Genomic DNA, 27,595 nt, shown 5'->3' with positions numbered 1-27,595 from the left:
TGATTTTAGTTAATAAATAGGGGCATCCAATTTTTATTTAAGTAATGCTGAATGTATTTATGCATCTTCTGTTAATGATTTATTTACCCTGAATGGGGATTGATCAGTTTAATTTGATTTTTTTGTTTATTTTCCCAATGCTCTGTGCTCTTCTTCTTGAACTTTTTTTTATCTGGGGATGTTTATCTATAAATTGATGTTTATTTGACTGCTAAATCCTGCCCTTTTCTTTACTCCTGTCTTCATCACTCTGCTGAGCAAATTCTGTGTAACAAAAGCAATTATTTCCATTAATCCATAAATTTTTAAATTATTTTATACATTCTTCAAACTTTTTCTTGTATTACAGAATAAATTTTGGCTATTTTAGTACACTGTCAGTTTGCATATTGGACTGATCCTCTTACATTTTTATATTCTATCAAATTTTGCTAGAAATTCTATTAAAAAGATGGAATATTGCCTGATAGCTTTGGAAAATAAAACATTCTGCAAGGGTAACTATTCCTCAGCCCCACCCCATTTAAAACCAGTGGAAGTCTGGTGCTGTGGCTAAAAAATACTGAGGATAGAAACCATCCAGGAATATTAAAACTACAGTGCAGCAGGTCCAGAGAAGCTCTGAAAATTACTTAAATGTTGAGCATTAAATGATTTTTATTCAGGGCAATAAACTGTGTGATTAATTTAAAATTAATATAATTTATCCTTAAAATTACCATGATACTGATATTATACAGATATAAAATAGGGAGCAAGCTTCTGGAAATGAATGTGTGCAGCACATTTGTACAATACATATTTTTTCTATCATTCTGATAGAAATGAACTTTCCAAAACTAGAGCACTAGGAAATCCCAAAAAAATCTGTTTTCTATGGAATTACAGCTGTGATCCCATTCCATTCAGTTTTAGTCTTGTGCATTTGGCAGTGTAAAAAAATCAGGTGATTTTTCTGCACTGCCCCTGTTTGATCTGCTTTTACTGTTCAGGATCCTGAATTCTTTGCAGCTCAATAAAAGCAAAAATATTATGGATAGGTTTCCCACGGAATTATGCTGTTGAGCAACTCTTTCCAAGCTGGCATATTTTAATTTATTGGAATTGGCTAATACAACTTCTGGAAGAAAATTAAAGCACTTGGATCACCTATGGAAGTAATTCTTTACATCAATATTTCATTTTCTGAGGGGAAGAATTTATAGGGGACAGTTTGGCATCCTATTTTAGTTCTTGGGTTGGTAATTGTGGGAATGTTGTTGGATTTCTGGACAATTTTAGGTATCTTCTTTTGGGGGTTTATTTTGTAATGTTGAGCTGATTTTCTTACCTCCAGTTTTCCAGATTGGTTCTGGGTTAGAGAATCTTGTGTGATTTCCTGTGGGGATAATAATAGGTAAAATAATAATAAATAATACATAAATCTAATACTAAATATATTTCTAAATCTGATATTGTGAAATAGCAGTTTAGTTTATATTCAGTTCAATATCAGAGGAGTTCTATATATAGATATATTACATATACATTTCCAACAAGCTAATTCCATAGGTGTGTGCATCTTCAGGTGGTCCCAAGTGTGGATTTCCTTTGGAAAATGACTGTTAAAACCTTGTAAGATCCAATTTGACAGCTGACATCAGCATTCCCTGTTCAGAACTCCTCACCCTGGGAAGCAAAATCCAGCCAGGAACATCCAAGTGTCCTTTGCACAGCTGACATCAGTGTTGCTCTTTTAATTTATACTTTATATTATAAATTGTTATTAATTAGTTTATTATTTCTATTTATTTGTTATTTTATTTATTTTTTAATAAATTATTATATTTTTAATTTATAAATTATACCTACTTATATATAATTTATATAAAATAAAATACTCTCTCTTCACTATATTGTTTTAAAAATGGGTATGATGTGTATTCATTTATTGCTTTCAGTCCAGAAATTGCTGATTAAATCCCTCAGATTGAGTCTTGGAGCATCAATATTCCAGATGTGGAAGCCTGTCCTTGTTCCTGGGACAGAGTTCTGGGAATGTGCTCCTTGAAATCCTTTCAGCCACATCCCGGGAGCCAGAAATGGGAATTGAGTAGGAAGTCAGGCAGCATTTAGGGACTGCAATTCTTCAGTTTTACTCAGTTGTGCAATCAGAAAAGGGAAGCTCAAGTTGCTGCTTTTATGTATTTATTTAACAAAATGAAACTTTCAGAACTCCTGGGTTTGTTCTTGAGAGAATTCAGTGAAAAATTAACGATGGCACAGGAAAAGTAGAACCCAAAGTCTAATAGTGCATTAATGTTGGACCAACATTCATTCCTGGAGTCACAGTCAGACCTTTCCTACAAAGAAAATCACTGTATTTAGGAACTACACAGCAGCTATTCCAGTTTTTTAATTCTTTCTATTTAAAAATGAAGAGCTGAAGTGATTTTTCTGATAACATTTTATGTCCATGATAAATGCAGCAGACATCTGCAGGGAGCATGAATCACTGGAGTGGTCTGAATTACGCAGAGCCTTCAAAAACAGCTGGAAAATAAAGCTTTGAAATGGCTTTCTCTGGGTTTTTTTTTTAAAGTGTAGGTTTTAATCTGGAAATATTTGAATGATTTTCAATGACCTGAAGAAAAAAAAGGTTTATAAAACAAAGTAATTTTGGGAATGGATCCTGTCAGAGCTGCAGCGTCTCTGCTTTTCATGGAAAAGTAGCTCCAAAAAAACATTCCTGGAGCCCTTCAAGTGGTTTTTAATTGATGGTTTGATGCCCTTTTATTCCTTCTGGGTGGATCCTTGATCCAAGGGAAATGACCTCGGAAACAGCCGGGTCTGGCTGGGAGGATCCCAGGGCTCAGCTTGAAACAACTTCTTCAAAGTGTTCCCAGACAGATCCCAGCTGGGAAAAACATCTGGGATGGAGGTCAGGGAGAGCCTTCTCCCAGTGCTGGGCACAACATTCCAGGGCTCTTCCTGGCCGTGGGAGGAGTCAGACTTTAATTATTGGGACTTTGATTACTAGAGAGTGTTTGGGGCTGAATTCGTGCTGGCCAGGCAGAGGAGCAGTTATGGACTGGTCTCCAAAAATTGGAATTTCCTTCCCAAGTGCAGCTCACACAGACAGGGAATGATGTGGAAGGTGAAGCCTTAAAATTGAGGCTTGAAAATGGAGATTCAGGCAGTGCCAACATCACCTTTCACTCACCCTGATGTGTAAAAAACAGCTTTAATTCCACGCAGAATTCCCAAACCAGGAGCACAACTGGGGTTGAACTTCACCCCATTGAGTTCCCTTCCCACTGAACATTTTGAGTCCAACCCCTTTATTTTACTCCACTTTTTGGGATTTCCTTCGATCTAAATCATATGAAGACTTCGTGTGAAGGACTTAATTTTTAGGGGTTTTATGCTCTGCAAAAGAAATCAGTATATGAAATATGCTAGAAACATCAGGTGAAAGATTTTCTTCCAACTGTCCCCCTTTTCAGATAATTTCATGTGTCCAAAAGTCAATCCAATGTTTGCATTTAACTTTAATCGCATGATTTTTATTATTGAATTGCTCCTTAAGACATCAAATATATTTGAATATTCAGGTAGTTCTTCAATTACTACGTGTTTTTTTTAAATACTCTATTACATAAAGAGGAAATAATTGAGATTTGCTTCTTGTTCTAAAATCTGCTTTCATATCTTCCTAAAATTCGCTAAAAAGATGATTTAATTTTTATTTGTCATCCATTTTCAGGGAAACATCTCTTTGGAGATTCAGGGTGATTGGTGTGATCTCTATTTCTGAGATGCAGGAAATAAAAAACAACTGTCTTAGTCTGCAAATTCTCATTTTTGACAAGGATTTATTAATAAGGGTCTAAACTTCAGAGGGGTCTCATGGATAAGGCTGGGGGAATTAAGAATAAAAGTCTCTGCTGGAGGAAATTTTTAATTAATCCTTCATGTGGACAGTAACAACAGAGTGGAGAAAATACCATTATTTCTTAAGCACCTTGACTTAATTTTATGTTGTGATTGCCTGGATTTATGAATGAGAGTACACTTGCAATAAATTGTGAGTAGAAAACTGGTATCTGATGTACTTCAGGCATATTGACATTTTAGTTTCTGCTTTACCTGATGCTTTTTCTTTGCCAGAGTCTGACTTAAACATCCAATCCCAATGCAATAAAAACTTCATTTATTGCTGCGCCTTCAAAAACCCCAACCCTGCAAATGTGTTTATGACGATAAATGACTTCTAAAAAATACAGGATAACTTGAATTGTGATTTTCTCTCCTTTTCCAGTGGTCTTATGCCCTGGAGAAGCCCACCACTGGCAGCATTTTCACCATTTCCTGGTCCATCGATGGCACCCAGCTGGCCGGAGCGTGTGGGAACGGCCACGTCATCTTTGCCCACGTGGTGGAGCAACACTGGGAGTGGAAAAACTTTGAAATCACCTTAATTAAGAGGAGAACCATGAAGGTAAAATCACATCAGAGCCGGGCAGTCTGATCACAAAGCTTATTTTAATGCAAAATGGGAGTTTTGAAGTTAATTTGTGTTCCCAGACACTGACTCACGACGTTCACTCTCTGGGATAATAAAGATTTCCGGCCTTCCACATTTTCCAAATTACAAGTTTGCTCTTTTCAGCATCAAATTCCTAATTAGAAACTAAAATGTTTTTTTCTTTTCATGTTGGATTGGGTGAAGTTGGAGCAGCAGCAGTGCTGGATTTGAGTCTGGGGCAGTGGGTGGGATGTTGTGAGTCAGAGTCTGGGAACACACAGCACAAATCAGGTAAAAATTCCCAGTTTTTTCTCTCATTCCCAGACATCGACTCGTACCAGATGGACTTGGGAATGATCTCCATGGGATTTAAATCCTATTTTTGAATATGCAAAGACTGAGGAAGTGTAGCTAACCCTGAGTCAGGACTCATTTTTAATTCTTGTATTTGATAGTGATTTTATTCCTATATATTTATGTAGGAAAATCCTACAAAAATGTTGCAGGTGGATGTTTTTCCTGAGTATTACAATGAGTTAATGAGTGATGCTGTGGTGGACGTAGCAATTAATATATCCTTGGCAATGGTTTCTGGGCTCTTGGAATAATTGAGTTCAGACCTTGTTTTGCAATTGGTGAATAATGGAGAACATCAGAAGGAAGTTACCACCCTCGGAATGGTGACATCTTCCAAAAAATCCCCCAAAACCCCACAAAAAAACAGGATACTTTTTTTTTAAGGTACCCCCTTGGATTTTTATCTCCCTAAAATCTCTTGAGCTGTAAAATCTGTGTTGATTTGAGGCAAATTCTGATTTTCTTGAGCAGGTTTTAAGCGAAATAACAAAACCAAAACCTGGCCACCCAGCCTATCTCCTGAATTTCCTGTGCTTCCAAGTGTGGAATCATTAAAATTCTAGAGCTCTGCAACATCTTCATCCCAATCCTGGGTATTGCTGGATTGTTTGGATGGGATCACTGAAGTGTTATTGCAAATACTCAAATCATCAATGACTGAACAATCTTAAAATGGGAATTTTCAGACCTCCTCCATCTCGGATGATTTTCTCAACAAGAGCATGTCACTAATCAGTTTTCCTTTCAGCTGTGTTGTTTCATTCTGTGGCCCTTTTCCTTTGCTCAGGTGCACAATGTCATCAACGATGCCGTGGATTTGTTGGAATTCCGGGACAGGGTCATAAAGGCCTCCCTGAACTATGGATATTTGGTGGTTTCCACTTCCCTTCAGTGTTACGTGTTCTCGTGAGTAACACTAATTCCTCTTGCTCAGATTTTGTGGGAAAGAGTGGCAGGAACTCGATTGGAAGCACAATAATTAAGTTAAGGTTTAATTAATGGAGATTTTCTGCTCAGGAATATCTGCTCAGTGAACGCTGATGCAGCTCTAATAGGGCACAAAGACTCTCTGACCTCCAGATCACGGTGAAAGAGTCAGAAATATTTTCAAAATAAAAGAATCCATATAAATATCATTTTGCTGGTTTTTAAGGCTCCTGGGGCAGCTGCTGCTGGTGGGAAGGGATGAAACCATGAAGGCAGAGGTGTTATTCCACCGTATTTTGTGCTTCTCAGTGTTCCTTGGCTTCCTAAATGCTGTTAGAAGTTGGAAAACCTCCCTTTTAGGAATATTAGGTGATTAAAAATATGGGGTTTTCTTTACTGAATCCAACTTTGTGCTTGAAATACGTGAAAATTAATGATTTTAATGCTGATTTTTTATATTTGCAGGACAAAGAACTGGAACACTCCATTGATTTTTGATCTAAAGGAAGGAACTGTGAGTTTGATTCTCCAAGCAGAAAGGTACCTGACTTCTTAAAATGTTCATTATGAACATAATATAATTATTAAATGAATAAATAAATAAATTCAGTTATTATATATATAACAAATAATACATAGATGTATTTATTTATATATAAAATAAATACATTTATTTATTATATACATATATATAATGAACATAATAAGCTCAAATTGAAATGTTGTAAATAAACAAGAAATACCCAGATAAAATCATGAATATTTCACATAATAAACATTTCTTTTGGCAAAAGATAATACTCACATTAAAACCAAACTTTTCCATACAGAACTTCCAGAATATCTTGGAAATGTAAAGCTTAGAAATGATGGAAACTGGAAAAACAGTTGCAGGATATTAAACCCGTTGTTGAAAATATGATTTTTCTGTATTACTTGGTGATTTACTTCTCTGTTGTTCAGGTTTTTTTCTTTTTTTTTTTGTAGGCATTTTCTTCTTGTAGATGGTGGAGGACTTTATTTATATTCCTATGAGGGCAGATTAATTTCCTCTCCAAAATATCCAGGCATGAGAACAGATGTTTTAAATGCCCAGACAGTGTCCTTGAGCAATGACACCCTGGCAGTGAAGGACAAAGCTGATGAGAAGGGTAAATTCTGGTTTATTTGTTAGAAAAATACATATATTTAGTATAAAAATGAATTCAAATTATGGGTCTTGCTTAAAATTGATTTCAAAACTTCAAGAGAATGGTTTGGCTTCGAACTTCCAGCTGATCCGTGGAATATTTACAGAAAATACTTGAGTAAGTTTTTACTCTTTGATGGGATTTTTCAGTCAATTTTCTCTCTTTCTAAACATTTCCATTCATTGAGTTGTGGGTTAAGATTGAGTCAATCTGGTATTGGAAATGTGGATTTATTTAAATTCTGAGTGCAGATTTTTATCAGAACTTGGTGTCATTTCTGTAAAGCCCCATTTGAGATAGGAAATGAAAAATAGGGATAGGAGGTGAAAATTCAGTTTTTTATACGATTCTTTTTTTCACCAGAGTGTGAAAATCACTGGTAAAGCTCACACAGAATATTTTATCCACTTGCACTAAATCACACTCAAAAAAATGGAATCACTGGGAAAATCTATGGAAAGCTGCTGTTTTAATTAATAAAGCAAATCATTATTTTTCTTCAGTTATCTTTATATTTGAAGCTTTATCTGGGAAGCCCCTGGGTGATGGAAAACCTCTGACCCACAAGGTAAAGTGAAGGATTTAATGACTTTATTTTACTTAGAAATTAAGGATCACTAATGGGCTTCCTCCATAATGGGACTGAAAACCCATTAAAGGTTTTAAAATCTTAATAGAATGGAGCTTTTCAACTGACTTTTAATGCTTTGTGTTGTCTTCAAATTGTTTTAATCTTCATGAAATTCAGTTTATAAAATCACAGAATCATGGAATGGTTTGGGTTGGAAAGGACCTTAAAATAATATTAATTCCAACCCCATTGAATGATTCATTCCACAGGGAAATGACACAAAAAGTATTTTCTCAGCCCAGTTTATCAAAGAGTTTTCTGCTTTGCTTTTAGGGAAAAAAATCAATTTGAATGTCCAGACATTAAATCTCCAAAATAAAATTCAGAGATTCTTTTCCCCTTTTCAGACAGAGATCGTGGAGATTGCTTTGGACCAGAAAGGACTTACAAATGAGAGGAAAATAGCTTTTATTGATAAGAACAGAGATCTTTTCATCACCTCAGTGAAAAGGTTTGGGAAAGAGCAGAAGATTGTCAAAATAGGTGAGAAAAATTCAAATTGGTGTTTGGGAAGATGCTGGCAGGGAAACAGATTTTTATCTAATGCAAGAGACAACATTTTGCTTAATTAATAGTGAAATTGAACTTGAAAAAAAAACCTGTGGCTTTTATATGATAGAGCTAGAAACAATTTCAGTACATTTTATCTAAATTCTGATAATTTTTCTGTCAGTTCAATGTAAAGCAGCAGTTAAAATGTTACAAACTTGGGGTTAAAACCTTCGAGAAACAACCCAAAAGGATGAATAAGCCCCCTTGGAGAATTCCCTTTAGTTTGAAGTTTCTCATGGCAATGTCCATTATTTCTTGTCTGTAAATGAAGGGACAATGGTGCAAAGCTTGGCCTGGAATGACACATCCAACATCCTGTGTGGGATTCAGGATTCCAGGTTCACAGTCTGGTATTATCCCAACACAGTCTATGTGGATAAAGATCTTCTCCCAAAAACTCTCTATGAAAAAGATGCCAGGTAAGAAATCCTTTTTAATCCAAATATGATTTAACTATTTTCCTCCTTCCTTAACAAATTGTGGTCAGGAGAAGTAAAAGCTGGGCTTGCAACTTTTTGAAATTCTCCTGTTTCTTGATTAGGAAATGAGGCAAAAGTGTTTTATAAGGAAAATTATAAAGCTCAGGGTTGAAATGATGATGTGGGGTTTGAAAGTAGAGCAGCATCTTGATGGAAAAGCAAAATTTAAGTTCTTCCTCATGAAATACTGCCTCAGTTTTTTGTAAAAAACAAACAGCAAGTATTTGGTTAAATTACGTTCGACATTAACAAAATATTAGGTCACAAAGAATTCGTGGTAAATTCTTCCCTGTAAAAACAAATGAGTATTAACTTCTTTTTCTTTCTCCACACAGTGAATTCAGCAAAAACCCCCAGATTGTGAGTTTTGTGGGGAATCAGATCACAATTAGGAGAGCAGATGGGTCCCTTGTCCATCTCCACATCTCCCCTTACCCTGCAATTCTCCATGACTATGTCAGCGCTTCCAGGTGGGAAGATGGGGTCAGACTCTGTCGCTTTGTCAAGGTACAGCTGATTTTTGGGAATATTCTGGTACCATTCCATGGGATATTTATGGTTTTAAGTGTCCTTTCATAGTGATCTCTCCCTATCAAATGCTACATCTCATTTCCAGCCTGCTTTGTCACTCACTTTTTTGGCTGCTCGTGGAAAATGATGTGGTTTTCTTAATTCCATAACATAATAATTTCATAACTTTCATGATAAATAACAATTCTTATTTTTAGTCACACCAAAATCCAGCAGGATTGAACAGAGATGCTCACAGAATTTAGTTTTAGGCTTAAGTTTTCAGGTCTGGGCCTTAATATAACCAATTAAAAGTGACATTCCCACAATTACCTGTTATTTTCCATATTTCATTTCACTTCTTTTTATTTTTTTTCCTTTTCCATTGCTTTCTTTTGTATTTATTTAGACAACAGCAACAGATGAGGTGAGTGTGGTAGTCTTTAAAACAACAAAATCGCTTCAAATCCTCATTCCCATTTATTCCTAGAAAAGTTTAGCACTTTTGTCATGACCTTAAATGTGTATTTCAGGTATTTGTGTCACTGAATTATTAAAACAATGCACATCCAGATAATTTGGGTTGTATTATTATAATTAATTGTAACAGAATCTTTATTTTTAGTGTCCACATCACCTGATTTAAGCATCCAAGTCAGGATATTTTGATTTTAGTATTCCCAAGTAGACTGTAGAAAGTATTTCCAGTCAGGAATAATAAAATGGGTCATATTTCTGTGGGGGAAAAAAGCAGCAAAACCTATCAAGGAACAACTCATAGAAATTTCATCTCCTGGATAATTTCAGGCTGAGTTTTCAGCATTTATCACCTGATTTTCTAAATAAAAGGGAAGTGGGAATAGAAGGGGACACAGATTTTCTGAGCTTTTGATTCTCTGAACAATCTTAATCCTCCCAAATTATGGGCTGCCTGCAGGAGGGTTTGTCCTGAGTCATGGAAAAATCAGTTGGGAAATATGGGAATGGGTTTAGAACATCCTCAGTGTAGGTGTCAATTCTGATTTAAATCAAGAGTGATCCTTCCAAAAACCTTCACAGGGCAAAGCCTTTATTTCCAGATTCGCTATTGAACACACTCAACAAAAATATTAAGACCCATTTAATTCCTGCAGTCCACATGAACTAAACAGTCAAAAATTACCTTTTTCCTGTCTGAATAGAGTTTTAGATGTGGTAGCTTAAACTGTGCTTAAATATGGTTTATTAGGGTGTCATTGTCGTAATGTTGTCACTTGAAAATCCATCAAAATGTCATTTAGGGTCTTCCTGGGCTCTGAATTTGTGGGGTTTCCTCAAGGCTGTGTAAAAAAAACCCAAAAAAAACCTCACAGAAACAATAGAAGTAATAAAAATTATAATTGAAAAATGTAATATTATTATTACCATTAAGTTTTTCTAGTTCCTAGTTCTGAGAAATAATTAATAATTTCCTAATAAGAGACTTAGACCACAGTGCCATAAATGGCACACAGAGAAATGTATTATTACCCATAATTTCCAGGCCTTGTGCAGTTGCTTTGAGGAGTCGTTTGTAGCATGATAATAAATATTTGAAGGTTTAGAAGTTGTTTGTATTTTGAATTTCAGGATCAGACCCTGTGGGCTTGCTTGGCTGCCATGGCAGTGGCCAACAAGGACATGACCACAGCTGAAATTGCCTATGCAGCAATTGGGGAGGTAAGAAAATGCACTTAAATCCCAATTAAATTGTTGCAAAACCAAGTTCATGAATTAATTTCCTTGCTGTCCTGCCCCTGAGCAGATTGACAAAGTGCAGTACATCAATTCCATCAAGGATCTGCCATCCAAGGAATCCAGGATGGCTCACATGCTGCTGTTCAGTGGGAGCACCCAGGAGGCTGAAACCCTCCTGCTTCAGTCAGGCCTGGTTTACCAAGCTATTCAAGTCAACATTAACCTTTACAACTGGGAGAGGTAGGATTTTTTCCCATTAAAATATGTTTTCCTGATTATTTCAATCAGTTGTTTTATTGCTGACTCATTTTTTTATCTTTTAATCACCCACGACTTGGGAAAAAAAAAAAAGAATTAAATCATAGCCTGACAACAACCAAAAAAAAAAAGCAGCATTTTTGTGTCATATTTAGAAAACACAAATATTTGGTGATAAAAGCCCAAAATCTTCCTGGAAGCATTTTGAAATAACATTTTGCTTTCTCATCACTGTTAGCACAGAGAAGTCCTCAGTGATGCCCCAGACTGGCTGTGGAATTTGGGCTGGTTTGAAGTGTCTTGTTGCTAAAAATAGAGCTGTGGCTACTCAGGCTCCCAGCATTGTGTAGGTGGAGAAAATATGAATTAGGGCTGAGAAAACAAAGGAGGAATTTCTCCTTTAAACAAAACCAACCCCCACGTTTTCTGACAGAATCCTCTGAGCTGTTCACTCCTAATTTCTCTGCTATTATATTCATATATTCAGGCAAAAGGTTGATTTTCCCCCACATATCTGTGATTGTTGTTTTGTTATGAAGCTGTGTCAGGGGAGGTTTAAGCTGGATATTAGTAAAAGGATATTCTTTTATTCTATATATCATCTAAAAACTCTCTGTATATCAAATATCAGTGTTCTAAGCCATTGAGGAGAAACCAGATGTGAATAATGAATTAAATTAATCCAGTGTCTAATCTTTCCCACCTATACAATATTTGTAAATATTATATAGAATATGCCATAAATGTGTATTATGAGTGTTCAGAACCTATTTTTGACTACAAAAAAGTAATTAAGCATTATTATTTTTGCCCCTTGTGCTAAACTCTCAAATACTCTGCATTTCCTTGGAATAAAAAGCCTCCTGTGGTCAAAGTAATGATGATGTGATGAGGTTGTCAGTGGAAATAACTGTTGGGTATTTTTCATCACTGGCTGCTTTTAACCTGCTGATCCTCATGTGGAACTGCTTGGATTTGGGATCCCTGCCCTCACCCTCAGAGTATCTGCAGAACCTTGGTGGTTGTGGCTGTGCCAGAGCATCTCCCCAGCCTGACCAAGCCATTCCTGCTTTATTCCAGAGCCCTGGATCTTGCAGTGAAGCACAGGACACACGTGGACACGGTCCTGGCTTACAGACAGAAGTTCTTGGAGGATTTTGGGAAAAAAGAAACCAACCAAAGATTTTTGCAGTATGCAGAAGGTGTAAGTATCCCTCAGGATTGTTCCTGCTGCTTCAGAATGAGCTCTGTGGCAAATTGGGGAGGGTGGGATGGATGTGCACCTCTGTTTTCCTTCTGTGGTTCAAATGTGCACATAAATGTGACATTTTTACAGCTGCTGGCGTGATATGGGGCTGCTGGGCCAGGAATAGCTGGACATGTGTTGTATTTGAAGGCACAGATTCACAATATATATGTTTAATATATATATTTAATATCTGGTGAAGATCACACCAGTGAAGGCACAGTTGTTTTCTATAAAACAGGGAGCTAAACCTCACCATGGTTCAGTGTGTCTCTCTTAAACATCTCCAACATTTTTGTGGCATTTTATGGATAGAAACAACAGCAAACTTTGAAGGTATCTGGATGTTTATGAAGTGAACTACAAACCATTCTGATAAATACGATAAACAGTTCAAGATACACTTATTGGAAACCCTCTGCATCATCAGGAAATCAATTTATTAGTATTTAACAGATCCTGAAGGCTGAGGGCACATCCTAAAGTTCAGAAGCTGGATCTTGGATTCCATTGGAGTATTGCCACACATTTCCCTCAGGAGAGGCACCCACGTGTGCAATTCCCCTCAGCAGCCCTCAAGTCCTTCCTGCTTTTCCCCTCCTTATTCCTCAGCATTCTCAGGGTGAAATTATCAAAAGAGACCTTTCCTTTGTGTGAAATCCTTTTATCCACTGCAGCTGATGGATCAGGGAACACCTGAGCTGGGAATTCACATCCTTTAATTGGACACTGCCCGTTTCACTTTGAATAAAGCTGAATTCCTAATGGAAGTCATTAGCTCTTAGCACTTTTAAGGATTCTCATTTCCTAAACGAAAGTCTGCCCCTAATGAACCACTCTGCAGTAATTTACCTGGAAAATACAGAAAAATAAAGGACAGATTCCAAGCATTCTTACCCTGCAGCTTTTCCAGCTGCTGTGCAGGAAGTGTGTGTTCTATAAAACCCATGATAGAGCAAAAATCATGTAAATCCCGTGGTGCTTCTGATAGACATTGTAGATAATCCTGATTTTCTTTAAATCCTTGAGAAAGCTGTAGATTCTGGAAAGATTCCTAAGGAATTCCACCTTGGCAGTGACAAGGTGTGAGCAGGATGATTTTTCACCTTACTCAGTCGTGAGATTTGGGTCTCACTCAGGAGATTTCTGGAGGGGAAGAGTCCTTTTCCACATCCAGGTGCTGGAGGTCTTTGCTGGATCTGAGAGTAGGAAGGATCTACATAATGTGAATTTTAAGCTGTAATTAAATTCTTAATGCAACCTGCCAGATTCATAAAGCAAATCAGAAGAAACTTGAAAAGAAAAGCAAGATTTTGTGCTGCTGTTCTGTCTCAGACTTAAAAAGGATCTCAGTTTCTCTCTCACAACCTAAAACCTCTTCAGGCTTAAATGAAGAGGTTTTTTCCTCTCTTTTCTGGAGCCAGACAGGATCTAAAAGTGTGTTTTATTTTACATATCAGGTTCTTAATACCTTGCACATATCCTGGGAATCCTGGACCCAGTAAGTGCCTCTGGAATTGAGGAATTATTATTATATTTTCACCTGAGAACCTGAGTATTGCAGTTTCACTTTCCCTCTTAGAGAATCTTCCCTGTTATCCCGTGACTTAATTACAGAGGAGAATTCCCTGTGCAGCCCTTGAAATTCTTCTCCCATCCCACCTTTGACAGTGTTAATTCTCCAGCAATAAACTGAACTGCACAGTTTCATTTTTGGATGTGTTTTTATGGTCATCAAATGCACCATGATCCCTTTTTTTCCTTGTCACACATTTTTGGGAAGAGACAACTCTTGTACCCACATTTGTACTGTGATACTGTGCTGTATCTATTGTCTGAGCTTTCACTGACACAAAACACAGCCAGAAAATGACAATTCTCTGCAGCTGGAGAAATGCCAAAGCGAAACTAAAACATTTATTGATGGAGAAGGGCAGTTCCAAGCAGGAATCTGATTTCTGTTTGAGCAGATAACTGGTTTAATATCCTATCAGCTTCCTTGGAGGAGACACCACTCATAAATTATTGACACAGGGCTAAATTTTCAGTAGCAGGACACTGATGTCATGGTATTGAATTAGAAGCAGGTTATTTTTGTGTTACACTGCCAGACACATTGAGATGTGGTGGGATTTATTAAAATACCTCAGGCTTGGTTTATTTTGAAGGTGGAAGCTCAGTTAGAACTCAGCTGTGCCTTCATCTCTTTCAGGAGTTTGTGTGCTCAACACTTTATAATTGTATTTTCAAGTTGAATAACTGACCTCTTTCCCTCTGATGTTGAGCTCTGTGTATTTAATTTTTCTGTTCTTACAGCTGGAAGTGGATTGGAATAAAATCAAAGCCAAAATAGAGATGGAAATTGCTAAAGAAAGAGAACGAGCAGCAGCCAGTCCTGCAGTGAGAACCAGTGTAACTGTGCAGCAGTAATTGACATTTTGGACACCTTTAAAGTGCTGCTTCAATATTTGGTACTGGCTTGTTCTGACAAATGTGAAAAAAAAGCCACAGCAAACATTTTGTGGGCTACAGGAGTGAGAATTTCTGTAGATTTTAAGCGTTGGGTGTCAAACAGAATGAATTATTTACTTTCATTTTGAGCTGGGTTTATAGTCTGGTGCCAGTGAGTGCTACATGTCTGAGAAAAAAAGGGAATTCACTGTCTCTGTCTTTGTGGCTTTAAATTTTCGTTGCCACTGATATTCTTTAACCTGGGTTGCCTCTCATGAAGTCCCCATTTAAGCACCAAGTTAAGCAGCTTGGTTCTTTCTGCAGCCTCAGGGGCCTCTCCAGACTCATTTAAATTGCCCTAAAACAAATGAAGCAAAGTGGAAGTGCTGGAAATGTAAGATAAAAAGAGGAGCTTGAGCCTCTAAAGTACAAATATTTCCCTCACAGCTGTGGTAAGACATATTTCTGTTAGGATGTACCAGCAAGTTCTTTAATAGATGATTTCAGCAGCTCAGGTTTGTCACTGAACAAAGCATTCAGCAGTAAAAGGGTATTTTCCTGTTTAAAATACTTTGGAATGTGCTTTCAGGGTTGTTGGAAGTAACAAACAGCATTTGTAGCATGTGACATGTAAAACTGACAAGAATATTTAAAATAAGAGAGTATTTCATGTATTTTTTTCTGCCCTAAGCGCTTGATTTGTAAATATTTTTTTTTGTATTTGTGTTATTTCATCAGGATACATTTTTCTTTGTTTCACATCCAAAACTGGCTGCATTCTGTGTTATAAATATATTAACAGATTATTCAGCACTGACAAGATATATTATGTATCTTTCAAATGTTACCAGCAAAACCTTAAATAGCTGTACATACAGCGAATTTGTGGATCATTGTGTGACCTTTTCTTGCATAAATTTCTTAATAAAACCGAATAAATGTGGAGGTTTTTAACATATCTGAGAGCTGTTGCATGTGGTGATCTCCACTGACTGCTGAAAAAAGAATATTTGGGGTGTTTTAATTACATTTGGAGGTGATGGGAAAGGTGTTTAATTCCATTTTTTATCACAGGCATCCAGTCCTGAGCATGCTCGTGTTCAATAGAAAACAAAGCAAAATATTTTGGAAATGCACTTTTATTCTTTGTTTTCACCAGGTTCTAAATACAGTTATGACCCTGGGTATGAAATCTGAATTTCAGAATATTCTCAGGAGAAGACGTTATCTTATATGGCTTTTCTGGGATTATGGCAGGGGTTTTAGAGATTGTAATTCCAAGGAAAGTGCCATCTGTCCATGCCAAGGTAATATTGAGCTGGTTGGTCTGGGATTCCAAAGTTCTGGATTAAATTTGTACCTCCTTTCAGTTATTTTCAGTATTAAGTAAAAAAAAAAATAGCAGGAGGATACAGATGTTTCAGGTATATTTTGGTTACATTATTGCCCAGAACAAGAAATTATTTGAAAACCCTCTTTTAAAAAGCGATACCTCTTATTTAATTACTGACTGCTTCATTTAAACCATCATAACCCAATTTAAGAAACAGAGATGAATTAACATGATTAATATTCAGGTTTTTAGGTGCTGTTGTGATGGATCAATACCCAAATATAATCCAGATTTTCACATTGCAGGGTGGGGAGTTTTGTTCGTTCACTTCATTTAACCTTGACCACAGTAAATCCTCTCTGATTATAAAAAGGGAGGTGGAAAAATGCATCTTTAAGTGAAAAATAAAGTCCTCAAGTGAGGTAGAAGTAAAAGGTCAGGTGGGTGTTTAAAAACCAACTGCATATTTGTAATAGCTCAGAGGAAAAAATTTTAAAAATACTTTGTTTTCTGGTATTTAAGGCGGTAAAACTTTGAGATCTGGGTTTGTCTGTGGGATTTTACCCTTTGGGACTGGAACAGGAGGAAGGTTTGAATCATCTGACATGAAAATTTGATTTTACAGATTATGTGGAACCATTTCCTGTAGAAAAAACTGGTGATTGTTGCCTTATTCACTCCAGAATAGTCAAAATTATAAATAAGCAATAATGGAAAAGCTTGAAGCTTTCTAAAATTTAATTCTGAAATTTTAATGTATATTTGTATAAAGTTTGTATTGCCTACAGATGGGGGAGGTTGGAGAGAAGCAATTTACTGTTTGTATTATACATACGTCTTTTACATTGGTTTTTACATGGTTTTTTATTAAACATAGCAATTTTAAGACCTCTATTTCTTCATTTTCATGATAACAGAAATGATATTTTACTCTGCAGGGGATGGGGAAGAGCCAGGGAGAAAAAAGGTTTTTATGAATTGATCACATGTAAGAATCTCTATTTCCAAAGTTTATCAATCCAAATCAGTCAGGGGTCGCCCTGTGCTATAAAATTTCCAATATTGGAATTTAACCTGTTAATTTTAGTTCAGGTGCCTTTGCCCTGCTGTAAAGTTGGGGAAAATAGGATGGTCTGGTACCTTCAGGGAAGGAGAGGGATGAATTCTGTCTGCACAGAGCTTGGTTGTACAAAAAATAATTATTTCTGTGTTTTTCCTGAAGGATCTGCAAGAACTTTTTTACTTTATATAAAGAAACAACTGTGGTAGTTGGAGCCCTGCAGTTGGAAGTGCTCTAATCTCTGTTTTAAATAAACCTGCAGGTTTTCTTTGCCAGTGGAGACACCTTCCAAAGAGATAAAGGACAGGGCTCATGGCTGCAGCTCCTGCACTGACCAGATCCTCAGTTCCACCTGCTAAAGTCAGGCTAGGAAAGGAAAAAAAAGGTATTTTATGAAAGCTTTGGGCACAGACCAATTGTCAGGAGAGGTGGGATGAGCTCGTGGTGATGCTGTAGGGAGAATTTAGGAGTAAATGAGGCACTCCCAGCTTGTTCAGGTATTCAAGGGTGGATGGAGGTTGTTTCTGCCTTTCCCTGGGGATTGGTGTTTGCGTTGTTTGTGGAAGGTTTCCCAGGAGCTGTGGCAGCTGTGACATTTATTTCCCTTAGAGCAGGAGGGGTCCCAGGTCCCCTCAGTGAATAAGAGCCATGGTAGCAGGAGGTGCTGATATTTTATTAGGATTTGGAAGGGTTCCCTCCTTCCCCTGCTGCCCACTCCGTACACCCACTGCAGCGTGCCAGGGAGCACAGCCTGGTCTGGCTGTCCCAAAACCTCCCCCTGGCACCCGTGGGTATGGCAGGGATGAGGATCACCCAGTTATGTCCTCGCAGCACAGTCCCACAGCTGAGCAATCCCAAAACTCCCGGCGAGCAGGAGCCCAGCTGAGGGCAGCTGGGAATGCTGCGGCAAACTGCAGCCAGCTCTTCCCATCACTCCACGTCCTCCTACTGGAGGTGATGTCCCCAAGTCACCTTCCTTCTGGAAGTCCTTCCAGGACTGTGCCACGTCCCTGTGAGGCGCCCTGGTGTCCTACAGGCTGTCCCAGTGGGTCCCTGCTTCCCAGGCAGCGTGTCCCATCCCTCCACGGTCCCCAGGAATTCCGCAGGTCCCTTGTGCAGCGCCAGATGTCCAGCAGGTCACCCTGCGGTGTGGAGCCTTCCCGGGGATCCCCATTGTCCCTGACACGTCCCCTTGCAGAGCCGGGTGTCCAGCAGGTCACCCTGCGGTGTGGAGCCTTCCCGGGGATCCCCATTGTCCCACTATGGAACGCTGCCGGTTCCTGGCGTCGCATCCCGCCTGGGACACCTGGGGCTGTCCGCTGTCTCTCCCGGGGTCCGGAGGATGACCCCGTCCCGCGGGTCCCGCCGCGTCCATCAGTGCGGTGCCCGCGCTGCGCAGCGGGGCTGGGCGCGGAGGACTCACCCCTGGATCCCCGCGGCCGCGCCCCGTTCCGCGGGCCGGCAGCGCTGCGCCTCCTCGTAGCTGGGCAGGTGCTTCACCTCCTCGTAGCTGGGCAGGTGCTTCACCTCCTCGTAGCTGGGCAGCTGCGGCAGCTCCACGGCCGTGCCCGGGCCCGGCGGGGTGGCGGTGCCCGCGGTGCCCGGGGCCGCGGGCGGGGCGCGGCGGGGCGGGGGCCGGGCGCGGCGGGGCGCGGAGCAGGCGCGGCGGCGGAGGGCACAACCGGCGGCCACCAGCGCCAGCAGCACCAGCAGCGCCGCCAGCCTCCGCGCCAGCCACCGCGCCCGCGGCACCCACGGGGGCCCCGCCACCGCCCCCGGAGCGACCCCCGCCCCGCCGCAGCCGTCCCGGCCGCACGGCCCCGGCCCGTCCCGGCCGCCCGCCATCCCCGCTGCGCGCCTCGCCGCCGGCAGCGCCGCGCTTTATCCGCGCCCGGCGGGCTCGATCCGCATCAAATATTGATGGGGCCATTTGGCGGCGCTTCACGGCCTAATGGGGCCGGGGCACGCGGCCAGGCGCGGCCTCACCCGGCGGGGTCAGCGCGGGATGGCCCCGCCACCGAGCTGGTGGCTGGATGTGCCCCGAGCTTAGCGCTGAGCCCCGCGTGGGGCGGGGGCCCTGGCAGGGGTAACCTGTGCGTGAGGGCACGGGGGTCAGCGGTACCCGGGAGCGGGGAGGAACGCGGGGATGCAGGGACGAGCAGGAGCCAAGGATGTGAGAGTGAACCTGAGGGTGCAGGGATGAGCAGGAGCCAAGGGTGTGAGAGTGAACCTGAGGGTGCAGGGATGAGCAGGAGCCAAGGATGTGAGAGTGAACCTGAGGGTGCAGGGATGAGCAGGAGCCAAGGGTGTGAGAGTGAACCTGAGGGTGCAGGGATGAGCAGGAGCCAAGGATGTGAGAGTGAACCTGAGGGTGCAGGGATGAGCAGGAGCCAAGGATGTGAGAGTGAACCTGAGGGTGCAGGGATGAGCAGGAGCCAAGGGTGTGAGAGTGAACCTGAGGGTGCAGGGATGAGCAGGAGCCAAGAGTGTGAGAGTGAACCTGAGGGTGCAGGGATGAGCAGGAGCCAAGGGCAGGAGGGTACCTGAGGATACCTGAGCTCTGAGCAACTCGAGGTGCAGGGCCCACCACTGATTTTGCAGCTTAGAAAGGCCAGCAGCGGTGTCAGAGTGGGCAGTGACAGACTGGGGCCCTGTGCAGGTTGGTTTTTATTCCTGCCATTAAGCTTTTTTCACAGGTCCCTGTGTCACCCAGCAGTGACATTCCTGGTGTCCCAATCCACCCCCGTGACCACAGCCCCTCATCTGTGTGCTTTGCTGATTACCTTCAGCTCAATTGCAAAACTCCAGCAAAAGGGAGAGGAGAGGGAGCTCTCATCCAGTCATGGAAAAACTGACTAACATAAAACATGGCAAAAGCTGACCAGACCTTTTCTGCTTGGTTTCCTTTTAGGTGACCCTGCCAGATCTGATAGGCGGCTGCTGACCCACCTACGTGACCATCACGTGGAGTAAATTTGTTTCCTTTGTCCTGTTTACTCGACTGGTGATGATTTCGCTGCTGGTAGCTGCAAGCCATCCCCCTGCTGTCAGCCCCAGTTTTGGGTAATTGTATCTATTACACATTTTGGAGTGCTCAGGACCAAAAAAGGAGGGGACAAGTTCTCAGCTGTGATGCAGAGTTTGAGGAAGGAAGGGTTGGTGGTGCTGGGCTTCTGGCGAACGAGGAGAAACTGCAGTTTCTCCCTGCATTTCAGGGATTTGTTCTGCATCTGTTTCCTCACTTTTGGGGCATTTCTCCCTGCAGAAGGGGGCTGGGGCTGGGAAAAGAGGGCAGGAGGGTGCCAGCAGTGGGTGCAGCCCCAGCTGCTTTAGGACCGAGCTGCTGGAGCAGCCGCCTCGCAGAGGGGGGACCCTTTGCTTTGGGGACTCGTCCCTGCCCGTGGCCAGCAGGATTTGGGGTGCTCTGCGGCAGCTCCAGCAGCAGCTCCAGAGGCCACATTCCCTCCAGACCTGACAATAACTGATGTGGTGTTTTGAAGGCCAATTGTGAGTAAACAGCAGGCGCCTGGCGAAGCCGCCCGGCCGTTAATAGAGCTCAGCCTTTTAACAGCAGTTCTGACCAGCTGTGGCTCCCTCAGAGCTCCATGAAATATTAAATCCTGTTGATAGCTTGTTAAAGCCAACGTTTTGGCTGGCCCTGTGTGCCGTGAGCTGGGCTTTGGTGCTCAGCCTGCAGCAGTGGCTCAGGAGCAGCTCCGTGTCCCATCAGACAAGGAAAACCGTGGCTGGAGGGAGCAGGGTGCAAGAGGGAATAAGAATTCCAGTCCTGGCATCCACCTCTGCTCACTCCAGCTGCCCCAGCCCCAGCAGCCCCATGCCTGGCTTGGGAAAATGCAGGAATAGGGGCTTATGAGGAATCAGGGCCAGAGGATTCATCCTGGGGTGGCCGTGGATGTAGGGGCTGCATCTTCTGTGGGTTTAGGGGATTTGGGGTGGTGCAGCTGCCACATTTTGGAAATCTCTGCAGAGTGGGAGTGTGGTGGCAGGCAGGGATCTCTGATTCTATCAGGATTCCATGGGCAGGGACACCTTCCACTAGAGCAGGTGGCTCCCAGCTCCATCCAACCTGGAATTTCTCTGTCCCCCAAGCACAGCAGAGCACTGGGGCAGGACCAGGAGTTGTGAGCAGGAATAAACCCATCATTAGTGACCACATCCTGCCTGCCCCGTCCCAAAATCTGTAGGAAACCCACTTTGAGACTCCCTGGAGTCAGGTAAAATCTGGAGCTGTTTCTGGGAAGGAGCTTTCAAGTTGATTTTCTCCAGTTTTACAGGGGGTGGACAACTATTGATCCTGCAAATGACCCCTGCAGAAGGCCATCGATCCCTTTGGAGCAGCAGATCATTAAGATCATCCACATCTTCCAGGTGGTGCCAAAGTGCTGACACGGCAAAATAACCATTTGATGGAGTGATTGTCCCCGGGACCGTTGGCATTTGGGGAGCTCCAAACTCTTCCCCACGGGAACCTGCTCCAGAAGATGCTCTTGGCACAGCAATGCTTCACGTCTGAACTCCCTTTGAGGTGTTTTTCCCCTCAAATATGGGAAAACTACTTAGGAATAAACATCCTGATGACCTGAGGTTTGTCTTTTAGGAAGACTTTGAAAGCCTCACGTGTTTGGGAGCTGGAAAAATCCCATGGATTGGTGGAGGGAAGCACAGCTTTGGATGTGATAGGAATGAGCTCAGCACTCTCAGCTTCAATGATATTTTAATACCCTTAGACCCAAACCTTGTGATAATTGAGGTTTTTATAGGAATTATGGTGCAAATTGCTGCTGCACTGGGGGTTGGACAGAAAATCTGTGGCTGCCACATCCCTGGCAGTGTCCAAGGCCAGGTTGGAGCAGCCTGGGATAGTGGAAGGTGTCCCTGCCCATGGCAGGGGAGGAATGGGATGGGCTTTAAGGTCCCTTCCAACCCAAACCATTCCAGGATTCCATGATAATCACACACAGCCCAGTGGGAATCTCCTCCAAGGCCAAAATAATTCTTAAATAGTTCTTAATAGAACAAAATAGTTCTTGATACTCCTGTAAAAACTTCCAGAGAAGCTCCTAAGGAAGCCCTTCCATCAGCAGGGAGCTCGGAGCAGGGCTCAGGGAAAGCTCTGAACTGCTGGAATTAAACCCCAAAGCTGAGCTCCAGTGCCTCCCCTTTCTCAAGCACATCTGTAACTGCAATAAGGCTCCAAACCCGAGGAGATGACTCTGCAGATGTAAAAAAACTCAAGCAGCCATTACCTCACAGCCCAGAAATCCCCACTGCCAGCAAATATTTGCTGTTGGGCTGTTTAAAAACCAGGGAAAGTGAGAGAGAAAGGCTGAAACCCTCCTGGACAACTCTGACTCCTTCCCAGGCTGTTAACACGTTTGGGTGTCCTCCAGAAATGAAATGTGCTTTCTGCAATAATCAAATCAAATAAACAAATAGAATTTATTCATTACTATCCATTCGACATTTATTTCTGTATTTCATGTATGAAATATTTATTTATTTCAAACAATTTTCTTTTCTCCAGTACATAAAAGGTGGGAATATCAACAATAAGATAATATTACAGGGTAATGATATTGATACCAATGGGTTGTCAGGCTTCCAGCTCGCATGTGACACTGAAAATATTCTTTATTCCTTCTGCTAAACAGAAGCGTTAGAAAGATTGGGTTAGACTGGTTTGCCCTTTGCAATAATTCCTCATAATTGGGATTTTAATCCCTTGACTCCATGGAAAGGCTCCCTCTCATGCCATGACTTTGGCTGAGGCTTTTGGTGTTACAAACAATGAGCATCTCCTCCTGTAAGGGATGATTTGCTGGTTTTGCTTTGAATCGAATGATCTTAACTCCTAAAAATGGTTCCAGGATTAAGCCTTGATCCCACACCATCCATATGGAATCCCTCTGGGATCCAGGGAGGAGCTGAGTGGCCACAGAGGGCTGGGTGGGAGCAGCTGGACACAGAAACACTGGAATATCCTAAAAGGCACTACAGGACAATTTGTCACAGCTGGAAGGAGCCCCGTGTTGGTCTGGAATAACCAAAACCTTTTTCATTTTGAAATTTTTTGTGTTTTCCAGGGAGCAACATTTTTCCTTGTTAGTCACGCCGGTTCTCCGGAGGCTGCCACGATCCAGGCGTGGATTTCTGCCGTGATTTCATCCCGCTGTTATTTACAACTCGGCCCAAAAGCTCAACCTCTTCCTATTATTTGTGGTTAAATATAGCAGCGGATTCTTTCCCATCCCTGCTGCCACCCACACGAATCGCATGAGTCAGGAGCAGCAATTCCCAGCGGGATGAGCCCGCCCCGGCTGCCCTGGAGCATCCCGGGCTCAGCCGGAGCAGCGGGAGGTGAAAGGATTGGTGTGACACAGCCAGGGCTGCTCATCCCGGGATGCTCTGCCAGATCCCTCCTGGCTGCATCCCAGCTGCTTCCCTGCCGTGCCACCCGGAATTCCAGGTGATCCCAGTGTTCCTGGAGGTCACCCTGGCTGCATCTCAGCTGCTTCCCTGCAGTCCTACACATTCCACCAGGAATTCCAGGTGATCCCAGTGTTCCTGGAGGTCACCTTGGCTGCATCCCAGCTGCTTCCCTGCCATTCCACACATTCCACCAGGAATTCCAGGTGATCCCAGCTTTCGTGGGGCTCGTAAGAGTGGGGCAACACCCCAGGGCAGGGAGTGAGCACCAAATTCTTTCCTATTCCCCTCTTGCTCTCCCCTTCTTTCTGAAGAGATTTTATTTTTACCAAATGAAACAATTCCCACCCCAGTTTGTCTGCAGGAGCCTGAATTCCCTGGATTCCCTGTGCAACAGGCTGCAGCCAGAGGGTTTTCCTGGGGGAAATTCCAACACCCCCAACTGAGGCTGCTTGGGGCATCACCCAGGTAAGAGGCTGTTAAAAAATGGGGGGAAAAGGGAGAAAATGAAAAAAAAAAAACAAGGGGGGAGAAAACCCTTCCAGCTATTTTTCCAGGAGTGAGGCAGGCACGGGGCTGTGTGTTCCACAGGGAAGCATCCCCTGGAGATGCAAGAAGGGATGATGAGGATGCTGAAGGGGCAGGAGAGGTTTGACCCTGCTATTTTTAGGCTCCTTAAATAACCGTGTCAGCCTCGGAGGCGGCATGGAAAACAGGGAAAACCTCTGGAATGGCCCCACTGGATCCACTCCTCAGACCTCAGGGGTCCTGCTGGCCTCCATCCCACTGGTGTGTCCCCTTTGGGCAGCACAAACTGGTGGGCTGGCGGGAGAAGGGCAAATATTCCCTGCTGGAAAAGGAGGTGGGTGGCTCCTGTCAGCCCAAAGAGCAGATCTGCCGTGTCCAGCCCCGGCTTCCTGCTCAGGCGGCTTTGTTGCTTCACTCAGTGACGTTTAAATCCCAAAAATCGGGCTGGAAATCAGCTTGCTGGTGAAATGCTGTGCACTGAGGGGGTGGCTCTGAAGTTGTGTCCCCCAGGCTGAGGGGATCAGGGGCTGCAGAGCTGGGCTGGGGGTGGTTGATGGCCTCAGACCCCCCTGTTCCACACCAATCAACCAAACCACCAAAAAATGCCAAATAATAAATAATCTGCAGTGACTCTGAGCTCAGGGCTGTGGGGAGTCCAGGGAGAGACATCAGAGCATCCTCCTCCCTCCCTGTGCCACTCACTGAGTTGCAGCAAAATATTTGGTGGCTCCTGCAATTCCTGTCACCTTTTGGAGCTCCAGGATGATACAATGAGGAGCAGAATGGGGTAAAAACAGTGAATATCCATCAGAAATACATGGCATAATCACCAGACCAGGCTGTTGCCCCATTTGTGTGCAGCAGGAGCCCCAGTGACACAATTTTGGTTCTTTCAGCCCAAAGGGGAGGTTGGATGTTTGTAATTATTCCTCTGAGGGACAACACAACGTCCCCAGTGCTGATCTGGGGGGGATGCTCCTGGTTCCAGTGCCAGACAAAAGCCTGGCTGCAGAGGAGTCAGGGGAAATCAAACCCAGCTCGAGTTCCTTGTGAGCAGGCCTGGACACAATTATGGGATCAGAGATGCTGCAGGATGTGGATGGAGGCGTTGGGATGCGTCCCTGGTGATCAGGGTGGTGTTTTTGCAGAGAAACTGCAGGGATGTTTGTTGTGGCTGGATGTATCCACTCCCCTGGGGGTCGCTGGATGCCATTTGGAGGGGAGAAGCTGATTTTCTGGCCATCACTTTTGCAAACCACATGGTGGGGCAAATAAATAAAGAGTAAAACATATATCTAGCATGATATCTATATAAATTATATAGAGAAAAATCCATATTTTCCTGAGCAGCTGAACGAGTACCTGAAGCTACAACTCCATTTCTCCTTTCATTTTCACTTTCCCCCTGTGCCCTTGGCCTGCCTTTCCTCCCTGCTTCCACTGCCATCAGATTCAGCCAAAGGTTTTGTGTCTCCTTTCCGCCCTATCCCGGTTTCCTTCCTCTCCTTTCCCTCTCAGAGTCCTCCTCTCCCCTTATGCCTCTCTTACTGCCAGGAGCAGCCAGCCCCTGCCCTTTATTTAGGCAAAAAACCAACCCCCAAACACCAAAAATAGCAAAAAAATTCACAGCTTCTCTGGGCAACCTCTGCCAGGGCCTCCCCATCCTCACGGGGAGGAATTTCATCCCAATATCCCACCCAACCCTGCTTTTTGTCGGTTCAAAGCTGCTGTAAAGGGAAAATTAAGCATTGGGAATTGAATAAAATCTGCATTTTCAACAGGCACCTCTCTCTGCATTGTCCCATCCCGTGCTGGGAAGTGCCTGGGGGATGAAGAAGGAGATCAGAAGGGTTCCCTGAGCCCACCGGGAATTTTGGGTGGGATTACACGGCCCCACATTCCCAATTTAGGGGCACCAACTCCTCCATAATCACACAGCCCGATAATCGACTTTACTTTTTTTTCATTCTGTGATTGTATTATCTTTAATATTATAATATTACTTCATGATTTGATATCATTGTTTATTATTTTGGTTTCTGACGACGCCATAATATTATTACGTATAATATTATCAATTATTCCATCCGAGGAGCCGGGAGGAGCTCGGAGGAATCCCGGGCGAGGAGCGCGGGGCTGGGGAGCTGTTGCCATCTGCAGGCGGCTCTGGAGTTGATCCCTGTGGATACTGGTGAGGATCACCGGATACTGGTGTGAGTGGGAAAGAGTGTCCGGTAAAGGGGGTTAGGATTCAGGAGCACCCAGGGAAGCATCCCTGCTATTCAACCCCGTTATCCCAAATCCAGCAGCATCCCGGTTGTCCCAGCAATGTCACAGGCCCAGGGCACTGATTGTCCTCTGTGCTGAGGCTCCTCCAGTCCTGGGGACAGTTTTGGGACCCTCACAAGGGGATTGAGGGGCTGGAGTGTGGCCAGGGAAGAGGCTGGAGCCCCAGGAGCGGCTGAGGGAGCTGGGAAAGGGGCTCAGCCTGGAGCAAAGGAGGCTCAGGGGGGACCTTGTGGCTCTGCACAAGTCCCTGACAGGAGGGGGCAGCCGGGGGGGTCGGGCTCTGCTCCCAGGGAACAGGGACAGGAGGAGAGGGAACGGCCTCAGGTTGCAGCAGAGGAAGTTTAGGTTGGATATTGGAAAAATTCCTTCACTGAAAGGGGTGTCCAGCCCTGGCACAGCTGCCCAGGGAAGTGTTGGAGTCCCCATCCCTGGAGGGATTTAAAGACCTGTGGATGTGGCACTTGGGGACGTGGGGCAGTGGTGGCCTTGGCAGAGCTGGACTGGATGGTCTTTAAAGGCTTTTCCAAGCTGAACCAAACAGTGATTTTATGATACTGTGATTAAACGACTTCGTGATTCTATAGCAGGCAAAACAGGAGCGTTAATTCCATCCTTCAGCTGATTGCAAAGGGCTCACGTGGGAAGCCTGGGATTCAGCTGTCACTGAAATGAGAAATCTCCATTTGCTGACAAAAGGGTTTCAGGGCACAGTGCAGCTCCCTGTGCTGGGAGGACAATTCCCGCCCTCATTCCGAGCTTGGCACGGGGAGCCCTCGGCGATTCCTGCAGGACTCTGCTCTTTCTTTCAATAGCTGCTCTCTCAATGTATCCACACAGCTCCTCCCGCCCTGCTCACATTCCCTGATCCCATCCCTGGCCAGACACACCCCTGTTGTGCCGGGATGCTGCAGGGCCCGCCGCACCCAGCAAGTACAACCAGCCACTCACTGAGCTTCCCTTAGAAAATGGGAATCCATGGAAGAGCTGAACAATCCACCCGAGCACTGCAAACCCTTCTCATCCTCGTGGCTTGGGCAGAGAATCAGCTGGGAGCACAAAGTGGGAGATTCTGGGCGTTTGCATCAATTTTCTTTGCGTCTCTCCTATTTTCTCT

The 27,595-nt window shown here is 43.2% G+C and overlaps 1 protein-coding gene and 1 long non-coding RNA gene across 4 annotated transcripts in view; both read left to right on the top strand.

Annotated features, from left to right (window-relative positions):
* IFT80 (intraflagellar transport 80) overlaps window positions 1-17,045 on the top strand; it is a 32,208-nt gene extending 15,163 nt beyond the window's left edge. For 2 of the 3 annotated variants that reach the window (XM_039557013.1, XM_039557014.1), the window contains exons 9-21: window positions 4,301-4,480; window positions 5,652-5,770; window positions 6,257-6,331; window positions 6,779-6,942; window positions 7,485-7,549; window positions 7,960-8,095; window positions 8,436-8,583; window positions 8,979-9,150; window positions 9,563-9,580; window positions 10,762-10,851; window positions 10,937-11,109; window positions 12,208-12,331; window positions 14,690-17,045. In XM_039557013.1, the coding sequence (XP_039412947.1) occupies window positions 4,301-4,480; window positions 5,652-5,770; window positions 6,257-6,331; window positions 6,779-6,942; window positions 7,485-7,549; window positions 7,960-8,095; window positions 8,436-8,583; window positions 8,979-9,150; window positions 9,563-9,580; window positions 10,762-10,851; window positions 10,937-11,109; window positions 12,208-12,331; window positions 14,690-14,803 (1,578 nt within the window). In that variant the 3' untranslated portion in view covers window positions 14,804-17,045. The remainder of the gene's footprint in view (window positions 1-4,300; window positions 4,481-5,651; window positions 5,771-6,256; window positions 6,332-6,778; window positions 6,943-7,484; window positions 7,550-7,959; window positions 8,096-8,435; window positions 8,584-8,978; window positions 9,151-9,562; window positions 9,581-10,761; window positions 10,852-10,936; window positions 11,110-12,207; window positions 12,332-14,689) is intronic. The other variant, XM_039557015.1, reaches the window with a different exon arrangement.
* Window positions 17,046-19,360: 2,315 nt separating this feature from the next.
* LOC109144365 lies at window positions 19,361-22,687 on the top strand. The gene is made up of 2 exons (XR_005602657.1): window positions 19,361-20,280; window positions 21,505-22,687. It is a non-coding gene; the product is annotated as an uncharacterized LOC109144365 (long non-coding RNA).
* Window positions 22,688-27,595: the final 4,908 nt, after the last annotated feature.

Source organism: Corvus cornix, chromosome 9 (assembly GCF_000738735.6).
Source record: "Corvus cornix cornix isolate S_Up_H32 chromosome 9, ASM73873v5, whole genome shotgun sequence".
Classification (NCBI taxonomy): domain Eukaryota; kingdom Metazoa; phylum Chordata; class Aves; order Passeriformes; family Corvidae; genus Corvus; species Corvus cornix.
Note: the sequence above shows the minus strand (reverse complement) of the source record. Positions and strands in the feature narration are given on the sequence as shown.